The 22,558-nt window shown below is 43.2% G+C and overlaps 1 protein-coding gene across 4 annotated transcripts in view; it reads left to right on the forward strand.

The window, feature by feature from the left end:
• Positions 1–22,558, forward strand: part of p2rx2 (purinergic receptor P2X, ligand-gated ion channel, 2) — a 62,658-nt gene that overhangs the window by 27,888 nt on the left and 12,212 nt on the right. For 3 of the 4 annotated variants that reach the window (XM_080208181.1, XM_080208182.1, XM_080208180.1), the window contains 3 exons: positions 120–261; positions 4,675–4,811; positions 10,380–10,470. In XM_080208181.1, the coding sequence (XP_080064307.1) occupies positions 120–261; positions 4,675–4,811; positions 10,380–10,470 (370 nt within the window). Of the gene's footprint in view, positions 1–119; positions 262–4,674; positions 4,812–10,379; positions 10,471–13,397; positions 13,765–22,558 lie in introns of those variants that run through there. The other variant, XM_080208183.1, reaches the window with a different exon arrangement.

The raw sequence follows: 22,558 nt of genomic DNA on the forward strand, positions 1-22,558 counted from the left end.
AAGCTGTGAATGTGCATCATTACAATTACCATCAGGATTGTCGATTTTAAGCAATAGCAAAGTTCAGAATCTGTTACTATTTATTTTTTATTATTATTTCTGATCTTTTTTATTCCCAGAGGAAACATTCAGAAAAATAGACACCCAGCGTATTTGAAGAAATGCACTTTTGATGAAGAGACCGATATTTATTGTCCCATTTTTCCTTTGAGTTTAATCATTGAGAAAGCAGGACAGAGTTTTGACAGCCTCAGCCAAACGGTACGACGATTTCCATCCACATTGAGCCATAAGCCTGGTTATCAAGAATGTTGTTTTTCTCTGTAACCTCTCACTCATTGGACTGCAATTTCCTGGCCCTGGAATGAGCAAGAGATGGGCCAGGGAAACGGAGCTCAATATTGGGCTCCCCCCTCCCACTTGTGGACAGGTTAGTTTGCTAGCAGCTGCCCACCAATCTGGAGCAGCAATCTTTTTAAAAAATTAAAGGCCCTGTTTAGAGAAACAAAATACAAGCTGCCAGCGCATTGCTAGAGGCCGGAGTCAACATGGCTCAAAAGAGGGGGTCAGGGACAGGAAGGCCGCACCCATAGCCCAAAAGGTCATTCAGAAGAAACCGCATGCTTGGTCCCTCAGGACTTTAGTTTTAAAACTTACCTCTCCAAGACGCATCTCAATCTCTTCCCTGTCTCAGCAGCGGCCAGTTTTTCTGCGGCTGCTGAGGCTTCAGAACTGCTGCTCCTCCGATTGGGTCCACCCTGGAAGTTGTCAATCAGGTGGCCATCTCTGGGGGAAAAAGTAGCTGAACTGTCCCCATAGTCAGCAAGTGAGGGCTTGAACCCCATGTTGGAGTCCCAAATCCCATGCCATTAACTCGGAACCACGTCACAGCAGATTGGAAACTTAGGAACATGGAAAATAGGTGCAGGAGTAGGCCATTCGGCCCTTTGAGCCTCCACTACCATTCATGGCTGATCATGCACTTCCTGAATCCAACTACTCCTTGGTCCCTTTAGCTGTAAGAGCTGAGTTCAGCTCCCTCTTGAATATATCTAACCAACTGGCCCCAACAGATTTCTATTGTAGAGAATTCCATAGGTTCATAACTCTGAGTGAAGAAGTTCTTCCTCATCTCAGTCCTGAATGGCTCACTTCTTATTCTTAGACTGTGACTCCTAGTTCTGGACTTCTCCAACACCGGGAACATTCTTCCTGCTTCAGGCCTGACCAGTCCCATCAGGATGTTACATGTTTCTGTAAGATCCCTTCTCATTCTTCTAGATTCCAGTGAGTGTAAGCCCAGTCAATCCAGTCTCTCTTCATCTGTCAGTCCTGCCATTCCAGGAATCAGTCTGGTGAACCTTCGCTGGACTCCCTCAACAGCAAGAATGTCCTTCCTCAGCCTAAGAGACCAAAAACTGCATACAATACTCAAGGTGTAGCCTCACCAAGGCCCTGTATAACTGCAACAAGATATCCTTACTCCTATACTCAAATCCTCTTGCTATAAAGAACAACGTGCCATTAGCTTCCCTCACCACCTGTTGCGCCTGCATACCAACCTTCAGCGACTGTTCCACCCCACCATGACACCCAGGTCACGTTGAACTTCCCCTTTTCCTAAACTGCCACCATTCAGATAATCTTCCTTCCTGATTTTGCCAAAATGGATAACCTCATATTTATCCACCTTATATTGTATTTGCCCACTCAGCCAGCCTGTCCAAGTCACCCTGCAGCCTCTTCCTCCCCATAGCACACACTGCTTAGTGTCACCTGCAAATTTGGAGATATTACATTCAATTCCTTTGTCCAAATGATTAATGTATGTTGTGAATAGCTGGGGTCCCAGTGCTGAACCCCGCAGTATCCATAGTCACTGCCTGCCATTCTGAAAATGACCCATTAATTCCCACTGCTTTCTGTCTGCCAACCAGTTCTCTATCCACGTCAATACATTACCCCCGATACACAAGAGTTTAATGAGAAAAATTAAAGCTTATGGTATCGGGGGTAATGTATTGATGTGGATAGAGAACTGGCTGGCAGGCAGAAAGCAGTGGGAATTAATGGGTCATTTTCAGAGTTGCAGGCAGTGACTATGGGATACCGCTGACAAGGTGTCACACAAGAGTTTAATGAGAAAAATTAAAGCTTATGATGACACCTTGTCAGAAGCCTGTTGAAAGTCCAGAAACACAACATCCACTGGTTCACCCTTGTCCACTCTACTGGCCACATCCTCAAAAAATTCCAGAGGATTTGTCAAGCACGATTTGCCTTTAGTGAATCCATGCTGACTTGGACTGATCCTGTCACTACTATCCAAATTGATTCTAGCAATTTCCACACCATCGATGTCATTGCTAACTGCCCTGTTTTGTCTCTCCCTCCTTTTTTATAAGGTGGGGTTACACTAGCTACCCTCCAATCCATTGGAACTCTTCCAGAATCTACAGAATGCTGAAAAATGATCACCAATGATTGATTAGAATTAATTAATTAACAAATCGGTTAGATTGTTTTAAATCAGATAGTTTTACATCAGACCTCTGTGTATTTGAAAAAAGTTTGCATTTATGTGTTAGCCTTATGGAGTTTCTTAGAAACAGTACAAAACGCTAACCTGATATAATAATAGCTTAATTAGCAGTACAGGCAAAATATTGCAGATGCTGGAATCTGAAACAAAAACGTTGGAAAATCTCAGCAGGTCTGACAGCATCTGTGAAGAGAGAATAGAAACAATGTGTAGAGTCTGGATGACCATTCGTCAGAGCCAAGAGCAAAGAAAATGAGACAAGATTAATATAATGAGTGTGGGGGATGGGGGGGCTGTAATTGGACAAAGGAAATGTGAATGGTGATGAAGAAGGCTGAGAAAGGTGTTAAAAATATGCATTTAGTGATCAAAATGTGTGAATGGCAGAACAGAGGTACAGATGTTTAAAGGACTACCTGAGGAATGTGGCAGTTGCCCTGAGGGGAGGGGAAGGGCAAGGGTGGCACGTGGGTTGGGGTGGGGGTGGGGGTTATGGTTGGAGACAAGGTAGAGAGTGAGAACGGAGAAGTGGTAAAAAGGAAGTGAGATTGAAGGGAGATGCTAAATGGATGAACGAGATGAAATGAAATAAAATTGAAATGGGGTGAAGGTGGAGGGCGAGCTCACGCTCTGAAGTTGTTGAACTCAATGTTCAGTCCAGAAGGCTGTAAAGTGCCCAGTCGGGAGGTGAGGTGCTGTTCCTCCAGTTTGTGTTGGGGTTCGTTGGAACATTGCAAAAGGCCAAGGACGGACATATGGACAGGAGACCTGGGTGGTGTGTTTCACTGCACAGGACGCTGCGGGGGAAGAAGGGAGGAGTCTCCAGTGCCCTGCAGAATCAGCCTCCATCAGCCCCCCCAACCCTCTCAAACAAATTGCCAGACCTTGTCCCCTCCCTCCCCAGCTCCCACCCCAGGGTTAGAATGTTCCCATCGCCCACGCCGGTAGGATTTTCCCATCCTGCTGCAATAAACTGGGATTTGGCTGGATGCTAAATTCTCTGACCTCATTGCAGTGGGAGCGTAGCATGAACAGGTGGTAATATTGCACTCTTAGGGCCCGAATTTTACCATCGAGTTGCACTTGATTTTGGGCGCGGGAACTTGGTAAAGTCGGACATGAGGCAGGTAGCGCAACCCGCGTCGACCTCCCTGCCAGTTCTCCCTTTACCAAGGCCAAGTATAGCCACAATCAGATTTGCCCAAGACGGGTGCGATGGCTATTTAAATGCATTTGCATGCATTTAAACTGACTTAATGGGCAGCACACCCAACTTTACCGGCATTTCCCTCTTTACCACCGCGTTTGCCCATCCAGAATCGGGGCAAAGTAGACATGCTCCATCTAAGTCTGATTCGAGCAGCAGTTAGTGAGGAGGTAGGTGCCGAGTGTTTGATGGCTCTCTACCTGAGGCCAGTGGAGGGGGTTAGGGTTGGGGATGGGTCTGCGATCAGTCTGGCGGGGGGGAGTGGATAAGGGGGTCAGTAATGTTGGGGGGGGGGGCAATGGCCTCACTATTGCCCCACCCCCGAGTCCAAATTTTACTGTAGAAGCCTGTGGATGGGGCTTAACGCACCCAAAATCCTGCAGCTCCGATCAGTGCCGCCAATTGCGCAAGCGCAGAAAAAAAATGATAGAATGCTGCTCCCCTGCCACATTGCTTCCAAGCTGGATAATCCTTCCCTATATCCCTGGGACAGCTGGGGGTCGAGTGGGCAGGCTGACACTTTGGTTCAGGGGGGCGTGCAAAGAATATGGTGCCCCGTAAAAATCCAGCCCCATGTTAAAAACACATGGGAAGAATGGAATAAAGAAAAAATCAGTTGGACGATTGATGCCATTCCCACCAAAGACTACAATCTGCAGATTTCGGTACATTCACCGTAATCTTTGGAGGAAAGTTTTGTATAGACACTTGCTAATCATCAAAAATAATCCAGCAAAAGTTCAAAGTTTTCATCAATTTTCCCATTTCTAAAATCCACTTTGTCCTGCAGACAAGTCCTTGGGTCTGGGTCCAAACAGCACAAAACAGTTGGGAGTATTTGATCTGAGAATTGAATGGAGGAACTGTATCCTGTCTCGAGTGATGCATTGATTCTCATCCTATCCTTTGTTCCTATATTACACAGGGAGGAATACTGGGAGTAATTATAAACTGGAACTGTGACCTGGATAAGGCAGCTTCAGAATGTAAACCTCATTATTCCTTCAGGAGGCTTGATTCTGCAACCCAGGACAGCAAGGCTTCCCATGGGTATAATTTCAGGTAGTGTATCCATTGCTTTTGCTTGCTCACTCTTCTGTGTCAGTGTGTTCAGAAGGATTCTTTTTAAGATTGATAAGCCTATGCAAGCACAATAGAGGGATCGAAGGTTGAAAAAAATTGAAGGGAAAGGCGATGTCAGTTATACAATCCCTGCTGTGCAGGAAGAGGCCATTCAGCCCATCAAGTCTGCACTGACTCTTTGAAACCTCTTACTCAGGCCCACACCTCCAACCTATCCCTGCAATTTACCATGACTAATCCACCCAACCTGCACATCCTTTGGAGTGTGGAAGGAAACCAGAGCATCCAAAGGAAACCCACACAGACACATGGGGAGAATGTGCAAACTCCTCATACACAGTCACCCAAAGCTGGAATTGAACCCGCGTCCCTGGCTGACCACTGCCACCGTGCTACTGACAATCAAGAAGCAAGTTTGGTTTTTAAAAGCCTCTGGATTGTAAGGATAGGATGGAGTATTTGGAATTTGGGAAGATGAAGAGGAGGAAATAACTAAAAGGAGAAAAACCATAAATGTTGGCACTTCAAACACCTTCCCATCATTGACAATATAGAATTGCACCTATATGAATTCCATCTACAGCACTCAATAGCTTGAAAAATACTACCAAATACAGGATTCCCAAGGCATTGAGACAGTGGAGAAAAACTTCAGTACTGCAGGTTGCCAAAAACCACACAAGCTGTTATAGTGCATCAGGCAGCATCTGTAGAGAGTGAAAGGTTGGTTAATGTTTTAGGTTGATGACCTTTTGACATAAGTAGAAGATGTTACGGGAACAAAAGGTACAGGAACAAGTGAAAGGACAGATTTTGTCTTCTGCTTTAGTGGGAAGATACTGGAGAAGGAAAACAAGTGTCTGGGGTGATACAGGAGTGGACTGGGGGGGTCACGTATGGAGCAAACTCTTTGGAATCCTGAAAGGAGAAGATGTATTTGTTTGTTCGGAAATGATACAGGCTGGTCTAGCAAACACAGAGGTTCAAAGAACAAAATGGGATTGTGTCATCATTCAGGAAGATGGGAAATAGGATGGACACAGTTGAGAGTCTTGACTACCCCAAAGAGAATGTTTCCATCAAAAAAATGGGCAATATTTTGGAAGCTGTGATTGAAAGGTGGCATTGTTGGAGAGAGTGTAACGGAAATGGAGAAAGGAACAAAATCTTTGTGGGAAGTGGTGTGAGAAGGGTATAATTGAAGCAGTAAAGTGAGTTGATGGGTTTGTAGTGGACATCAGTCTAGACCCAGAAGTGGAAAATTCAAGGAGAAGGGAAGTGTCATCTGTTTAGTGGTTACCACATCAGAGCTTGATTTCTCTAAAATAAAAGATACCTATCCAAAATATTAACCCACCTTTCTGGTTCCAGTGCTAACATATCTGCTACGTTACCAGAATTTTCTGGTTATTTCATTAAAGTCCCTGCCATCTGGCCCCCATTACTATGGCAGCTCGCTGAAAGGACTATCATTTATCCCAATGCCTTGCCCTTCTCGCACCACCATGAAAAACATTTACTTTCAAATTTGTGTCAAGTTCGCATTTGAAGTTACTATTGAACGTGTGCCAGCTTCCTTTCAGGGATGCATTCCAGAACGTAGAATCATAGAATCCCTACAGTGCAGAAGGAGGCCATTTGGCCCATGGAGTCTGCACTGATTTTCTGACAGAGCACCTTACCCAGGCCCACCATCCCGCCCTATCCCATGGCGTTTCTACCTAATCCACACATCTTTGGGCTATGGGAGGAAACCGGAGCACCCGTAGGAAACTCGCACAGACTCAGGGAGAACGTGAAAAACTCCTCACAGACAGTGACCTAAAGTTGGAATTGAAGCCAGGTCCTTGGTGCTGTGAGGCAGTAGTCCTAACCACTGTGCCAGCCCATAACAGCAAAAGAAAATCATTTCTCCGTAGGGGGCTCGTTAGGTAACTGTATCCATGTACACTGTTTATTGATGTTCTTGACAGTGGAAATGTGGCTCCATAATTTTGAATACCTCTATTAAATATCCCCTTCCCATTACTGTTCTAAGGAGATTGATTCCAGCTTCTGCAATCTGTAATTTTGTAGTCTCCATATAACTGAAGTCCCTCATTCCTGGTACCTAAATATTAAATCTTCCTGTAAAGTCACAGAGTTTACAGCATGGAAACAGCCCCTTCAGTCCAACTTGTCCATTGCCACCCTTTTTATTTGAAACCCCTAAGCTAGTCCCAATTGCCTGCATTTGGCTCATATCCCTCTATACCTATCTTACTCATGTAACTATCTAAATGCTTTTTAAAAGACAAAGTTGTACCCGCCTCTACTACTACCTCTGGCAACTTGTTCCAGACACTCACCACCCTCTGAGTAAAAAAATTGTCCCTCTGAACACTTTTGTATCTCCCCCCTCTCACCTTAAATCTATGCCCTCAAGTTTTAGACTCTCCTACCTTTGGGAAAAGATATTGATCTATGCCCTCATTATTTTATAGACCTCGATAAGATCACCCCTCAGCCTTCTACACCCCAGAGAAAAAAGTCCCAGTCTATCCAGCCTCTCCTTATAACTCAATCCGTCAAGTCCCGGTAGTATCCTAGTAAATCTCTTCTGCACTCTTTCTAGATTATTAATATCCTTTCTATAATAGGGTGACCAGAACTGTACACAGTATTCCAAGTGTGGCCTTAACAATGTCTTGTACAACTTCAACAAGATGTCCCAACTCCTGTATTCAATCATTTCATCCTCTTTAAAGCACTGAAATAAAGGACAGCAAGGTGACATAGTGGTTAGCATTGCTGCCTCAAGCACCAGGGACCCAGGTTTAATTCTGGCCTCAGGGTCACTGACTGTGTGGAATTTGTACCGGATGCTCTGGTTTCCTCCCACAGTCGAAAGGTGTGCCAGTTAGGTTATTTGGCCATGCTAAATTGACTCTAGTGTCAGGGGGACTGGCCAGATAAATATGTGGAGTCATGGGAATAGGGCTTGGGTGGGATTGTGGTCGGTGCAGACCCGATGGGCTGAATGGCTTCCTTCTGCACTGTAGGGACTCTATGATTCTATGAAAAAAGGAATAAAGTACTTATAAAAGTAAATGCAATGCAGTATGGTATCCAATATTAGTCAGAATATTCCAGCTAATTTACATATAAATATAGGAATTAGGAGCAGGATTGGACCATTTGGTCCCTTGAGTCTGCTCTACGACTGCCATGAAAGTTTTCAATAACTGTGTCCCTTCACTGTCAGGGAAGGAGAGTTCTATAGACCCTTAAACCTCGGAGAGAAGAAACATCACCTCATCTCTGCCATAAATGAGATGCTTCTTATTTTTAAATTGCACCTCCTTATTCTGGTCCCTCCCACAAGGAGAGACATCTTTTCAGCATCCACTCTGTCAAGCCCACTCAGGATCTTATTTGTTTCAATAAGATCACCTTACATTCTTCTAAACTCCAGTGGATACTAGTGCAGCCAGTCCAGCCTTTCCTCATATGATAACCCCCAATCCCAAGAGTATGTTGAGTGAACTTTCTCTGATCTGCTTCTAATGTAATTACATCCTATATGGCCTTTCTTAATAAGACCAAAACTCTACACAGTCTTCCAGGTCTACTCTCACTAATGCTGCAGCAAAAGATCCCCACTTTTATATACCACTTTCCTGGCAATAAACAATCAATTTTTTTTGTAATTCCTGGATCTGGACACCCAGACACTTCTATACCACAGAGTTTTGCATTCTCTCGCCATTGAGATAAAATGCTGCTTTTCTAATCTTCTTACCAAGTGGACAAGTTCACATTTTCCACATAATTCTCCATTTGCCAATTTTTGTTTGTCCACTCACTTAACCTATTCTATATTCCTTTTCATAATTTAATTTCCAATCTATCTTCGCGATCAGCAAATATATATCTGGTCTTTTCATAGAACATTACAGTGTAGTACAGGCCCTTCAGCCTTCGGTGCTGTGCCGACCTGTGAAATCAATCTAAAACGCATCTAACCTACACTATTCCAATATCATCCGTATATTTATCCAATAACCATTTAAATGCCATTAATGTTGGCAAGTCCACTACTGTTGCAGGCAGGGCATTCTACGCCCTTACTACTCTGAGTAAAGAACCTACCTCTGACATCTGTCCTATAATTATCACCCCTCAATTTAAAGCTATGTCCCCTCATGCTAGCCATCATCATCCAAGGAAAAAGGCTTTCACTGTCCACCCTATCTAATCCTTTAATCACCTTGTATGCCTCTATTAAGTCACCTTTTAACCTTCTTCTCTCTAAAGAAAACAGACTCAAGTCCCTCAGCCTTTCCTCATAAGACCTTCCCACCATACCAGGCAACATCCTGGTAAATCTCCTCTGCACCCTTTCCAGTCATCTACTTCATTGATATAGATTGTAAATAGTTGAGGTTCCAGCACTGTTCCCTGCGGCATTCCACTCGTTATACTTTGCCAACCCAACAATTGTCTATTTATGTTTAGTCTCTGCTTCTTGTTAACTAACCAATCCTCTACCACCCTAATATGTTACCCCTACTCTATGAGCTCTTTCTATGTGCAGTAACATTTGAAGTGGCACCTTGTCAAACATTTTATGGGAATCCAAGTGCAGTATAAGTTCCCCAACAATGGGAAATAGTAATTTATACAATCAACATTTTTGTAACTACTTCTTCAATTATAGGGCATCTAATTATCACTGAGCATTGTTAAGTGCAGCTACAAATATTTGGATGTGACGTTTGGAAGAAGAAACAAGACAAGGGAGTATTTAATGAATGGCACAACACTGGGTAGCTCAGAGGAACAAAGGGATCTTGGGGTACTTGTTCACAGACCCTTGAAGTTGGCAGAGCACGTGACTAGGATAGTTAAGAAGGCATATGGGATAGTTGCTTTCATCAGTGGTGGTACAGAGTATAAGAGCAAGAAGGTTATGTTGGAATTGTACGGAGTATTGGTTAGGCCATTGCTGGAGTAATCTGTGGAATTCTGGTCACCTCCTATAGAAAGGATAAGATAGCACCTGAGGAGATACAGAGGAGGTTCACCAGTTTGGGTTTTTTTATCTGGAGCATGAGAGGGGACATGATTGAGGTGTATAAGATTGAGGGGCATAGACAGGGTGAGTAGAGAGCAGCAGTTCCCCTTGGTTGTGAGGTCAATAACGAGGTAGCATAGTTTTAGGGTAAGGGGAAGGAGATTCAGAGAGGATTTGACAAAAAACTTTTTCACTCAGAGGGTGGTGGGAATCTGGAGTGCAGTGAGAAGGCATTGGAGCTGCAAAACTTACAGCTTTTAAAAAATATTTGGATGAGCACTTGAAATATAACACTCAAGGATATGAGACAAGTGAAGGAAAATGGGATGTGTGCCTTTAGAGGTAGTTATTGTTGGTGCAGACTTGATGGGCTGAAGGGCCCTTTCTTCACTTTATGCGTCTCTGACTCTATTTAAGCAAAGACCTACCGCACATTAAAAAAAAGACATAATCTCAATTGTTTTTCTCTCATTTCTGTGTCTGAATGACAGGCATGCAAAGTACTACATGGAGAACGGCACTGAATACAGGACTCTAATAAAGGTGTTTGGGATAAGAATTGACATCATCGTTCACGGGGAGGTAAAATCAGTTTCTTACTTTGAATTGTTGCTCATTAACGTGACTGACTAGCCAATGTTAAAACTCTGCTGGAAGTGGCTTACCCTGATACAGTGCATTCTGCTTCCCTGTAAATTTTTAAGCTTCCCCCAGCTGTCGGTAAAGGTCTCAAAGTGACCAGTAGATTCCTTGCTTTTCAAAATTTCCATTACCGCTGCTCTGAAATCAGCCCATCCATTCTCCCTCTGGTCTGTCTACTCCCACATTTAGCTACAGCTTATCCTTGCACCATTAGTGTGAGCCGAGGCTCAGTTGGTAACACAGATGACTCCTGAGACAGAAGTTTGTGCAGTCAAGTCTTGTTCTGGGAATTGAGTGTAAAAATCTAAGCTGACATTCACATTGCAGCATTCAGGGAGCTCTGCATTGTCAGGGGTGCTACTTCTTGAGATGATAAACCAAGGCCTTGCCTGTTCTTTCAAATTGACACCACAATAATATTTTAAATAAGAGTTGGGGGGAGGGGGGGGGGGGGTGGTGGGGCGCTGGATGGGGGAGGGGAGGGTTTCCTGAGTGTCCTGGTTAATACTCATCCCTCAATCAACATTCAGAAATATACATTATCTGGTCATTATCATATTCCTGTTTCTGAAAGTTTGTTGTGTGAAGATTCGCTGTTCCATTTCCTATATTTCTTCCAAAAGGATTCCAGTGGCTGTAAAGCACTTTGAGACATCCAGTGGTTCTGAGAAGCACTAAATAAATGCATTCTTTCTATGGTTTTAATCTCCGAGACAGGCAGAAGAAGGATTGTTTTCAACCCATGCACAAAATGCAGGTTCACACTCTTGAGGTCATTTTGTAGCAAATAAAAGTGAAACGGTTGCAGAGGGGGAAACTCTGCCCTGTTTTAACTTCTTGTTATTAGCATTTTGGAGGCAACAAATCTCACACAAGCACAAAAATCCTCACCTGAAGACTAGGATTGAGCTGTTGCTGATTCCGTCTGATATAAGGCATGGGACTTAGCACCAGAGAGGCTTGTATCTTAGAAGGAGGCTGTTCAGCTCATCACATTTATGCTGGTTCTTTACGAAAACAATCCAAAACTCATCTCACATTTTCCCTTTTCCCCCACAGACCTGTATCTTCCTCTGCTTTGAATATGTATCCAAGTGTTTTTTAAATGACAGGCTTTTTCTTCAACTATGTTGTGTGACAAAACATTCCATGTTCCAGGAACACTCTGCAGAACGCAATTCCTTCTAACCTTTTCCTCCTTATCACTATTTTAAATTGGCCATTGACTCATCATCGACAACTTGTGAGATAATCATTCTCTGTTCAACCTGCAAAAACCCTTTGTCATTATCAAAGCCTTTATTAGACCCTTTCGGCCTTTTCTGGTTCAGTGGAGATAGCTACAGCAATTCAAGTCTTCTCTCGTGAACAGTAATTTCTCATTCCCACATTTGTCAGTTATCCATTGACTAACTAGCGATCTTCCTTGATGTTTTCCCTGAGATCAAAGATAAGACAGTAATTTACAGCCTCACTCGACCTGAGACCGGAAAATTCCACCCGAGGTCAAAGGACCTTCTCATTGTCCGCCCCTCGCCCGCTCCGATTCCTGTAGCAGGCGGACAGTAGAATTCCAGCGATAGTGTCAGAAAATTGGAACCAAGTCACTGTTGTCTCCTTACGGAAAGATTCAGTAATCTAATAAGAAGTTGACACCATCCAGATAAAGCAGCTGGCTGGATTGGCATCACATCCACAAACACCCACTCCCTCCACCACTGATATAATTCCAAGTCAGTGTGATGTGTGGCCTGGAGGGGAACTTGGTGGTGGTGGTGTTCCCCTGCTTTTGCTGCCCTTGTCATTCTTGGTGGTAGAGATAGCAGGTTTGGAAAGTGCTGTCACTGAACATTTGATGGGTTACTGTGGTGTATCTTGTAGATGGTACCCTCTGCTACTGCTGTGCCAGTAGTGGAGGGACTGAATGTTTAAGTTGGTGCATAGAATGCCAATCAAGTGGGCTGGTTGGTGGCAAGCTTCTTGACTACTGTTGGAACTGCACCCGTCCACGCAAGTGGGGAGTATTCCTTCACACTCCTGGCTTGTGCCTTGTAGATGGTGGTCAGGCTTTGGGGAGTCAGGAGGTGAGTTATGTGCCACTGAGTTGCCACCTTCTGACCTGCTCTTGTAGTTACATGGCTAGTCCAGTTCATTTTCTGGTCAATGGTAACTCCCAGGATATTGATAGTGGAGGAGTCAACAATGGTAATACCAAACAGATTGTGTCAGTATCTGAGGAATTGTGAATGCTGCTGAACATTGTCTCACTGTCTAATGCTAATTTGTTAATGATTGCACAGTCGGTGTCCATACATTGCAGGACCGAGACAATGTCCAAGCTTTGAGCTGGTAAGTGGTGAATAACATTTGCGCCACACAAGTGCCAAGCAATGACCATCTTCAACAAGAGAGATTCTAACTATCTCCCTTTGACATTTAATGCCATTGCCACCTTAAACATTTACTCTCTCCACCACCAATACGTAGTGGCAGCAGAGTGTACCATCTACAGGATGAACTGCAGCAACTTGATGACTGCCATCACCCAGAAGGACAAGGGCAGCAAACACATGTGAACACCACCACCTGCAAGTGTCCCTCCAACAAGCCACAGACCATCCTAACTCGGAACTACATCGCTGTTCCTTCATTGTTGGTGGGCCATAATTCTGAAACTCTAACAATGCTGTGGGTGTACCTACATGGACTGCAGCAGTTCAAGGCTTGGGCTTTCCACCATGTCCTTAAGGGTAATTACAGAAGGCCAATAAATGATGACATAGCCAATGATATCCACATCCTGTGGAAGAATACATTTTTAGAAAAGCATTTGACCCCAGATAATCATGGAATCTTATGCCCTGCAGGATAGACCTGGCTGGACATGCAGTGAGAACTTTATCAGTGCCCTATGCTGGTAATCCTTATTTTTTTTAATCTCACATGAGATATGTGGACCGAAGAAACAGCGATATGTTTTGTTTATTATCTCAAAACATTCACAAGAAGAATATGTATCGATTAGCAATGTTGAGTAAGACATCCCTAAGATAAACACTCATGTATAAAGGACTCATCAGAGTTTTGCAAATGAACATTTATCCAGGTCATCCATGGACCTTTCTTCAAAAGCTAATTGAAGACACCGTTTAACTAGGAGTTGCATTAATATTGTGGTTTTCATGATTTTAGAATGTATCAAAGCACTTCACTAACAAGTAAACACTTCTGAAGTACAATCATTGTTGTAATTTAGTAAACTGCAGACTTACAAATCCATTGTCTGCATTTGCAGTGTGGTTAACCATCATCTCTTCTGCTTCTACTTTATTGTCTTGTTTCTGTTTTAGCTTCCTGTTTTATCAGATTTGTTCAGATAAATGCAGTTTCGTTTAATTTAACCCTATCCCACCATGATTGCTATATTAGCCATTCTGCCTTTCTTCCTATTCTGCAAATATGTGCACCCAGCAATAGGTTGCCTGGTTTTAGCTGCTTTTAGGACATGTACCAGTTCCTTGGCACTGTCAAGTGGCAGTGTAAGTGCCTCTCATACATCTGCACCCTGTTGAGCAATAGAATATTTTCCCAGATGGCCTTCTTAATAGTTTCATTTCATTTCAGCAATTCCAAAAACATCCTTCTGTTTCTGCACAGAATCCCTACAGTGCAGAAGGAGGCCATTTGGCCCATCATGTTTGCACACACGTTCCGAAAGATCACCTTACCTCCCCCTCCCCCATATGGGGAGAATGTGGAAACTCCACACTGAGACCAGAATCAAACCTGAGTCTCAGGTGCTGTGAGGCAGTAGTGCTAACCACTGTGCCACATGTACAAAAGCAGTCAAACGATACAGGGAGTTTCATTTGTTATTCAAATAACTCCACAACTATTGTAGAAAGCTGAAGCCCTGTACAATAATTGTCTCAAAGTTGCTTTGCATGCAAGGGAAACTGTGTATCAGCCTGCATCCCCCGACTTCACTAAATTTTCCATATGTATCTTTGGAAAATGCCTTCCTAAGGTTCCCTGACACAAGAGATCTTCCGTCACAGAAGAATTTAAGCTCATTTGGCATTGTAGTCCTATGGGAATGTTTAAGAAATGTCTTAAAATAGTTGACATTACTTGTATGCCTTAATTTTTCAATAATTTTATTGGAATCCAAGTGTGGGTTAAGGAAAGCTTATCCATCATCATTCTTCCTTCTTCCAACATGGCTTGTACATCTCTACACTCTTATCCAGTCTCCCCAGTGCAGTTAGAAGCAGGGCAAATTAGCCTGTTGAATTCAATTGATAAAAACTCTTGAACATCAACCTAATATTATAGTATACATTATTCAATGCTGATCTAATGGTCCAGTCAGACAGCAGGATAAAACAGTCATATTATAAGATTATCTATGCCTACAGTTATAATAAATTATTCACACCTTTCACAATCAAATTTATACCTCTGGAAAAGATCATCAACACTTTGAGAGTTTAGTTGATCTATCTGGTCTTCGTTAGGAAATTAATATCTAATCTTACAATTTTCTTCATTGCTTTGCTGCATAGCCAATTAATTTAATTTGGTTACACCCATGTAATCCATGCAACAAAGCAACTTTTTGAATTGGATCATGTTGCAACTCCATCTTTCGTTCCTTCAGGGAGGATAAACACACATTGACAAAGAAAATGAGGTATATTCACTGAGTCGACAGTTTCAAAAAATGATACTAGTGAGGATTAGTTGCAATGACTTCATTCATACCTCAACATTATATTTTGAAAGGTTCGAGCCCTTGATACTTGACAGTAGACCTCTTTAGCACAGATGCCACAAAATGTGCAATGACGAGCTGTACCCCTACATCTAGATTTCTAAATGGAGGTACGTGGCATCACCATCTTAGAAAGCTTTGACAGAAAACATTTTAATCTGGCACTTTTAAAGCAACTCCCTCAATGGCTGTCTGTTGTTTCAGTGGTGGTGGCTGGAACAGTACGAAAGATGGTGAGTCAGTAAAGTTATCCAGCTGCTAAGATCTGCATTAACATGCTCACATCCTGCAGAGAACAGATTCAAAGACAACATTGAGCTGACTGAATTTCCTAATCTTTTAATAGGAAACCGTTTTCCACTTGGTATAGTTGGCGATCGGGAAAGTCATTGCATCCAAAATAGTGCTAGCTTTAAAATGTAGTTTATTTGCTACTCCAATTACTTTATTGCTGAATGTAAAATCTGTGATGGTCCAGTGCATTTGTAAAGTGTTTTAGAACTTATTTTTTCACAAATAATTTGCTTTAAGAAGTGTTCCTCCTTACATTTGACAATGATGCAGTTTGATTAATTCAAATAGAGAATTAGTTTATTACAAAAATATAAGCATCTTATCAGCATTTCTGGTCCACCACTTCGGAGTGACTCAGTCTTATAACTGGAAATTACAACTTTTGATACCCACGTATAAACTATACAGAGCCAATACTACACTGTGCCCCCCCCCTCCCCCTCCCCCCCACCTCCCCACCCCCCAAGTGGTTGTCAGACTGCTCTGGGCTGTCTGCAGGGGAATGCTGAGTGTCTCACTCAGAGTGCCAGTCTTTTTTATAAGGCTGAGCTCAGCTCAGCTTCTCCCTGTCCACCTTGCTGACCTATGGGCTCAGCTGTTCAAACCAGGGACTGTGGTTAGACTGATCGTCAGGAGATTAGGGTGTTTTAAAGGGACTTCTGCCTCTTTCGGGGATTCTGGTTCAGTGTCTGGGTTCAGCGTGGGCACAACAACTAAACTTGAGCAGCTTCTTTCACTCGGTGCTTTGGGTTGACAAAAGAACAGGTGGGCAGTCAGCTTCTGAACTAGAGCCAGTCTTTCTGGGCCTGAATGTTAGGAAAATGGCCATCTAGAAGTCTTCTGCATCCATACCAGATAGAGCAACAGTGCTGGAGCCTGGGAGATTGATACGGATCATTTTAACTGCAGGAGTAACTGTGTTGGTCTTCTTGCGATTTTGCCTGGTTGGGATCCCTCTGATAGTCAGTTGGATTGTAGACTCCATGTTTTCGGGCACTACTGCCTTCTGGTGAACGGTTAGCTCTCAGTGAACCTCACATTGGCTTTCCAACTAAGTGAGGCCTCACACTCACTCTTATTGGGCCAATTTAAGAACTTTTCTGGTCCCCATTTAAATTTGCCATAAAGCCAGACCAATCAATGAGAGTGGATGCTCCTCTAACTTGTTCCATGTTTCCTGGAACAGCACAGTCCTCGAGTGAAGGTGCAGCTCAAGCTTCACTCTATTGTGGCTTTTTGACTGGGGGGACATCTTAATCCCTACCAATTCATCGATTTAGGGGACTTGATGCATTTGTCCCTGTTTAATATCTGCAACCCAAACTTCAGACAAGTCCTTCAACCTTTCCTTTCCTAGGTTAACTATCTGTCTTCCTACAAGCTTTCCAGCTATGCAGAGCATCTCCCTCACTATTTCTTTCCATGCTATTGGACTTCTTCAAGTCCCTATATATTTCTTGGAAACTCTGAATCTATTTTAGATTGTGATGGCCTTTTTGGATCTCCTTTAACTTAGGTTAGGTTTGAGGATGCTATTTCACCCTTTTGGGCCTCTGGACCTGATCCAGCTTCCTGCAGATTTCTGCTGGTTGATATTGGCCTCTTCTTCTGCTGGTCAGCCCTGTTCCCAGGGAAGAAGTTGACTCCTGCTGTTGGTAGTTCAGGGATATCAGAGCCTGAAACAAGGTCACACTCTAGGGAACGGTTGTTCTCCTCACTAATCAGTGCTTTGGTCTTCAGCAAGGATGCAGAAGGTAGGTTAAATTTTCCACCATTTGGGACCAAGTGGCCCCTGTATCCTGGGACAGTACAACGTACTTGCTTTGGGATGGGTAGGGAGACACTGATACTGAAAGGACAAAAGCCCAGAAGTTCTCTGGTTTAGTCACACATAAAACCCCACCCACCAAAGGGTAAGTCTTTGCAGTGAGGGTCTCTGTTGGCTTGCTGCATTACCCATTGGAGCATGCTTTGGGGAACAACTCAAATGGAGCTCAGCTAGGCCAATAGGCTTTCCTCCCTGTCACCAGCATTCAGTTTGGAATGGCCTGTTTTACGGCAATGGCAGTAAGAAGTCTCACAACACCAGGTTAAAGTCCAACCAATTTATTTGAACTTTCCACACATCTGACCAAGGAACAGCGTTTCTGAAAGCTTGTGAGTTTACTATCAAATAAACTGGTTGGACTTTTACCTGGTGTTGTGAGACTTCTTACTGTGTTTACCCCAGTCCAACGCTGGCATCTCCACATCATTACAGCAATGGGACAGACCAGTCTCGGGGGGGTTGTCCTTTCAGGCTACAGATATGAAGTTCTCACACTCTCCTTTGGGCTTTTCTTTTTGGTGGGGCACTTTCCTATTTAGATCTCCCTGTTTATCTTTCCATTTCTCATGGAATGATTTACAAAGGGCCTGCCTGAGGCTCCAGGCCTATAGATGGGATTACAGCTGCCTGCTGTGAGGCTTGCATCCCTTGATGCCAGGGATTCTTTGCTCCTCTAAACATATCCGCAAATTGGAGCATAGGCAATTTTTGAACTCCTCCAACAATGAGCTGCACCTCATGCAGCTCCTCATGGGTGAGTGCGATCTTACCCATCGGATTTGCGTCAGCAGTTCAGACTTGATGTAAGTTAGTGGGGGCTTCCTACAAGTGTTCTGGAATTACTGACGAAATGCCTCTGGGATTAACTCACAGACACCGAGGATGGCAGCCTTGGTCTGCTTGGAATTCATAGACACATCGGGAGGCAGTAGACCCTGCGGATTCTCCCTCAGAGCTGCCCTTGAATGAAAAATATCCAGATTTCTGATGGCTGCCCTGCTACTTCCTCAAAAATGGCAAAAAAAAGACTCTGCATCATTCTCTTTGAGTTTGGAATACAGCTAGCGTGCCTGGAGGTCTCGAGAGACAGGTTCCAGGGCAAGGTGATACATTGTACTTCCAGAAAGAGAGCTTTTCTCTTGCAGTTTTCAATTGTCTGGCTTCTCTCTCTCTGCCTCTGAGGTGCCACTTCCAGTTTTCAGAGCTGGAATTTTCCTCTCTCTTTCTCCTGTTCACACTCCACTTTCCCTCTCTTTACATTCTAGCTGCATTCTCAGCTATTCCAGTTTGATTTTGGCTAGGGAGGGGATTTGGAGTCATGGATGGGTTCTGTATCTAACTGCTACATCAGTAATGTGAAATCCAAGTGTTCAACCCACAACTGGACCACTTCACTTCACTGGGTAACTGTGACGGCAGCGGCCCCCCCCATCCCCCATAGCCACAGCTTTCTGTTGCCCTATGCTAAGGGAAGCTAACGTTTCATTGTTCAAATTCCGTTGCTGGGAAATACCTGGGTATCAAAAGTTGCCATTTTTGTAATGTTAGGAAAGGGAATTTCCTGTGGTAACTTACGTATGTCCTCAAATATCACCAAGGTTTCCTCTTAGTTTCAAAGTGCCTCTTTTATAACAGGTTTGGCTCATCTCTTAACTTTGATTTTGCTCAAAACCAAGTGGGTTATCCCAGATTTGAGTTCCCAAATTTTTGTTATGTTCAGGAGTGGCTGTGATTTCTCCTCTTACCACCTGAGTTCCTGAGATCGTTAATGCTCCACCAATCAAGTCTTAATAGGAGATTGTGAGTTGGCTCTGATTGGTCAGCCTTGTCTTATGATGTGCAGATGGCTTCATCTAATTCTTTTGAAATTTGTCTCTGCAGTCCACAGGGGTCATTAACGTATCTCCAGGGATTATGAGGTGAAAATAAAGTTTTTTTTTTGGATTTTCTCCTTTCTAAGCAGTGGTGTAATTTCCAACCCTTTGGTTTCCGTATAATCCAATTTCTATCAATAACCCCTAGCAAACTCATCATAGGATGAACTCGTTCATGAGATGCAGGAGAGAGGATAGCAATGTTACGTCCTTTTCACACGTATAATAAAGGTGGGACAGAGAAAGAAAAAATTACAGCACGAAGACTTCAGAGAAAAGAATTATTGTTTAACATGTATCCAGAATCAAAGTCCAATGGTGTATTCCTTCACAGAGGTCAGTAGGCTGAAGTTATAATTCACTTTTCCAGTAAACCTGACTTCCATGATAAGATAGGCATGTAGAGATGAATTAGTGTTGTAGGCACTGATTCAGAAGTTCCAGTAGAAATGGTATAGTTGGGCCAGGCATTCAAATCTCTTTCCGTGCTGCTGCTGTTGTTTGCTAAGTTGAATGATGGCAGTCTGAGCTTTGCAGCTCCACAGGGCGATATTGCAAGCTCCACCAGCTAGGGTGAATGTAACATGCCTCCCACTTCTCCACTTCTGCTTTGACAAAAGGTATGACAAACCCTTTGTCTGGATTCCTGAGATTGTTGATGCTCTTCCCATTAAGTCTTAACAGGAGATTGCAAGGTCCTACATCTAAGCAGATGATTCAGCTCTGGTTGTTCAGGCTTGGCATATGAAGTGCAGATGACCTTTGTATAATTCATTTTGAAATTTGTCTTTGCAGTCCACAGTGGTCACTAGCCTATCTTCAGGAATAACAAGGATTTTGGAGGAGGTGCAGACAGAACCAGTTCTAGATCTGGAACTTTTAAAAGGAGTTGTTAACATTGGAAGATTGGATGATTTGACCTTTTTTATAAGAATGTTGTGGGTTGCACTATTTAGACTGTTTTTTGAAGGGGTAACCAAGAAGGTAGATCAGGTCAGTGCAGTTGATGTTGCCTACATGCACTTTAGCAAGGCCTTTGACAAGGTAGGTTGTTGCATAAGATTAAATCTCATGGGATCCAAGGTGAGGTATCTAAATGGATGCAAAATTGGCTTCTTGATAGAAGCCAGAGGGTGGTTGTAGAGGGTTATTTTTCAAACTGGAGGCCTGTGACCAGCAGTGTGCCTCAGGGATCAGTGCTGGGTCCACTGTTATTTGTCATTTATATTAATGATTTGGATGAGAATATGGGAGGCATGGTTAGTAAGTTTGCAGATGACACTAAGATTGGTGGCATAGTGGACGGTGAAGTAAGTTATCTCCAAATGCAACAGGATCTTGTGCAATTAGGCCAGTGGGCTGACGAGTGGCAGATGGAGTTTAATTTAGACAAATGCGAGGTTATGCATTTTGATAGATTGAACAGGACAGGAGTTGCTCTGTTAATGGTAGGGCATTGGGGAGAGTTACAGAATAAAGAGATCTAGGGGTACATGTTCATAGATCCTTGAAAGTGGAGTCACAGGTGGACAGAGTGGTGAAGAAAGCATTCGGCATACTTGGTTTCATCAGTCAGAACATTGAATACAGGAGTTGGAATGTCTTGTTGAAGTTGTACAAGACATTGGTAAGGCCACACTTGGAATGTTGTGTGCAATTTTGGTCATCCTATTATAGAAAGGATATTATTAAATTAGAAAGAGTGCAGAAAAGATTCACTAGGATGCTACCGGGACTTGATAGATTGAGTTATGAGGAAAGGCTGGATAGACTGGGACTTTTTTCTCTGGAGCGTAGGAGGCTGTGGGGTGATCTTATAGAGGTCTATAAAATAATGAGGGACACAGATCAGCTAGATAGTCAATATCTTTTCCTAAAGGTAGGGGAGTCTAAAACTAGGGGGCATAGATTTAAGGTGAGGGGGAGAGATACAAAACTGTCCAAAGGGGCAATTTTTTCACACAGAGGGTGGTAAGTGTCTGGAACAAGCTGCCAGAGGTAGTAGTAGAGGCGGGTACAATTTTGTCTTTTAAAAAGCATTTAGATAGTTACATGGGTACAATGGGTATAGAGGGATATGGGCCAAATGTGGGCAATTGGGACTAGCTTAGGGGTTTTAAAAAAGAAAGCGCGGCATGGACAAATTGGGTGGAAGGGCCTGTTTCCATGCTGTAAACCTCTATGAATCTACGTTAGTGATTTGTTTTTAGAATATTGTGGGGTTGTTCCAGCTGCTGTGGTACAACTTGTCACAGCTGAAGGCAGCTTTCAGAGCAATCTCCACACCCACTATAGAGTGGAGGTACACACTCTAAGTGACCTCTTCCCTTGTTGCCCAAAGGCGGAGTTAACTAGCCATCAATGTCAGTGTCAGAGTTTACAGCTGCTAAGTTAATACAGATCGTAACAAGTTACATTGAAAGTCAAGAAAATAAACAACTTCTACCTTCCCCGAGGGCAAAATGCAAACAAGTTTCTCCAGTCAGTTTCAGTGAGTTTTGAAATGAAGTTTCTGGAAACTTGGTGTATTCAGCTCCTGATATTTATGTTTCAATAGACTCCTCATGTCACAGTAGCTGCAGAGTGGTTTCTATACTGTACACCCAGTAAATGCAAAGAGAACAAGCAGCACAGAGTGAGGTTAAGCAGATGAGAGAAAGATAGCAGAAGGATTTCCGAGTAAATGAACAAGGGAGTGGATGATGCATGCGAGGGAGAAGGAATGTAAGGATTGGAAATCTTCTCACATGTAGCCTTCCCGGAGATGTCTCGTGTACCCCCAGGGTAGCCAACCATAGTCTGGGAACTTCTGCACTCAATAACTTATTAGTACAGAATATTATTCAATTGCTTGACTATTAGTGTTCACATGCTTAAAAAGGACCAACTTAATTTTAAAAGTCTCCCAGAGGTGATTAATTTGCTCTGGAGTGTCGCCAGCTTTGTGGGCAGGGTCAGTTTCTAGCACAGGAGATTGTGGAAATTTGATTTGTACAGGATGTGATCTGTGTTTGAAATTCTGCAATCTTTTGCACAGATTTGGACGATTTTGAGCAAAATCTGTCAGAAATAGCAGCATAACCATTAGAACTTCCATCTCTATTTGTCTCCATTTCTCCTTTGCTACCTGCCCTGCTACTCACCTCTGCTTAGAGGGGAATGTGTTCAATGATACACCAGGTCGTTTTCAAATCCGATGGGGCTCCCTTGGTGCTTTGCAAGGTAAAACTGAGTAAATTGTCACAAAGATTTTCCTTA

Source organism: Carcharhinus amblyrhynchos, chromosome 20 (assembly GCF_965287045.1).
Source record: "Carcharhinus amblyrhynchos chromosome 20, sCarAmb.v2.hapA, whole genome shotgun sequence".
Lineage (NCBI taxonomy): Eukaryota > Metazoa > Chordata > Chondrichthyes > Carcharhiniformes > Carcharhinidae > Carcharhinus > Carcharhinus amblyrhynchos.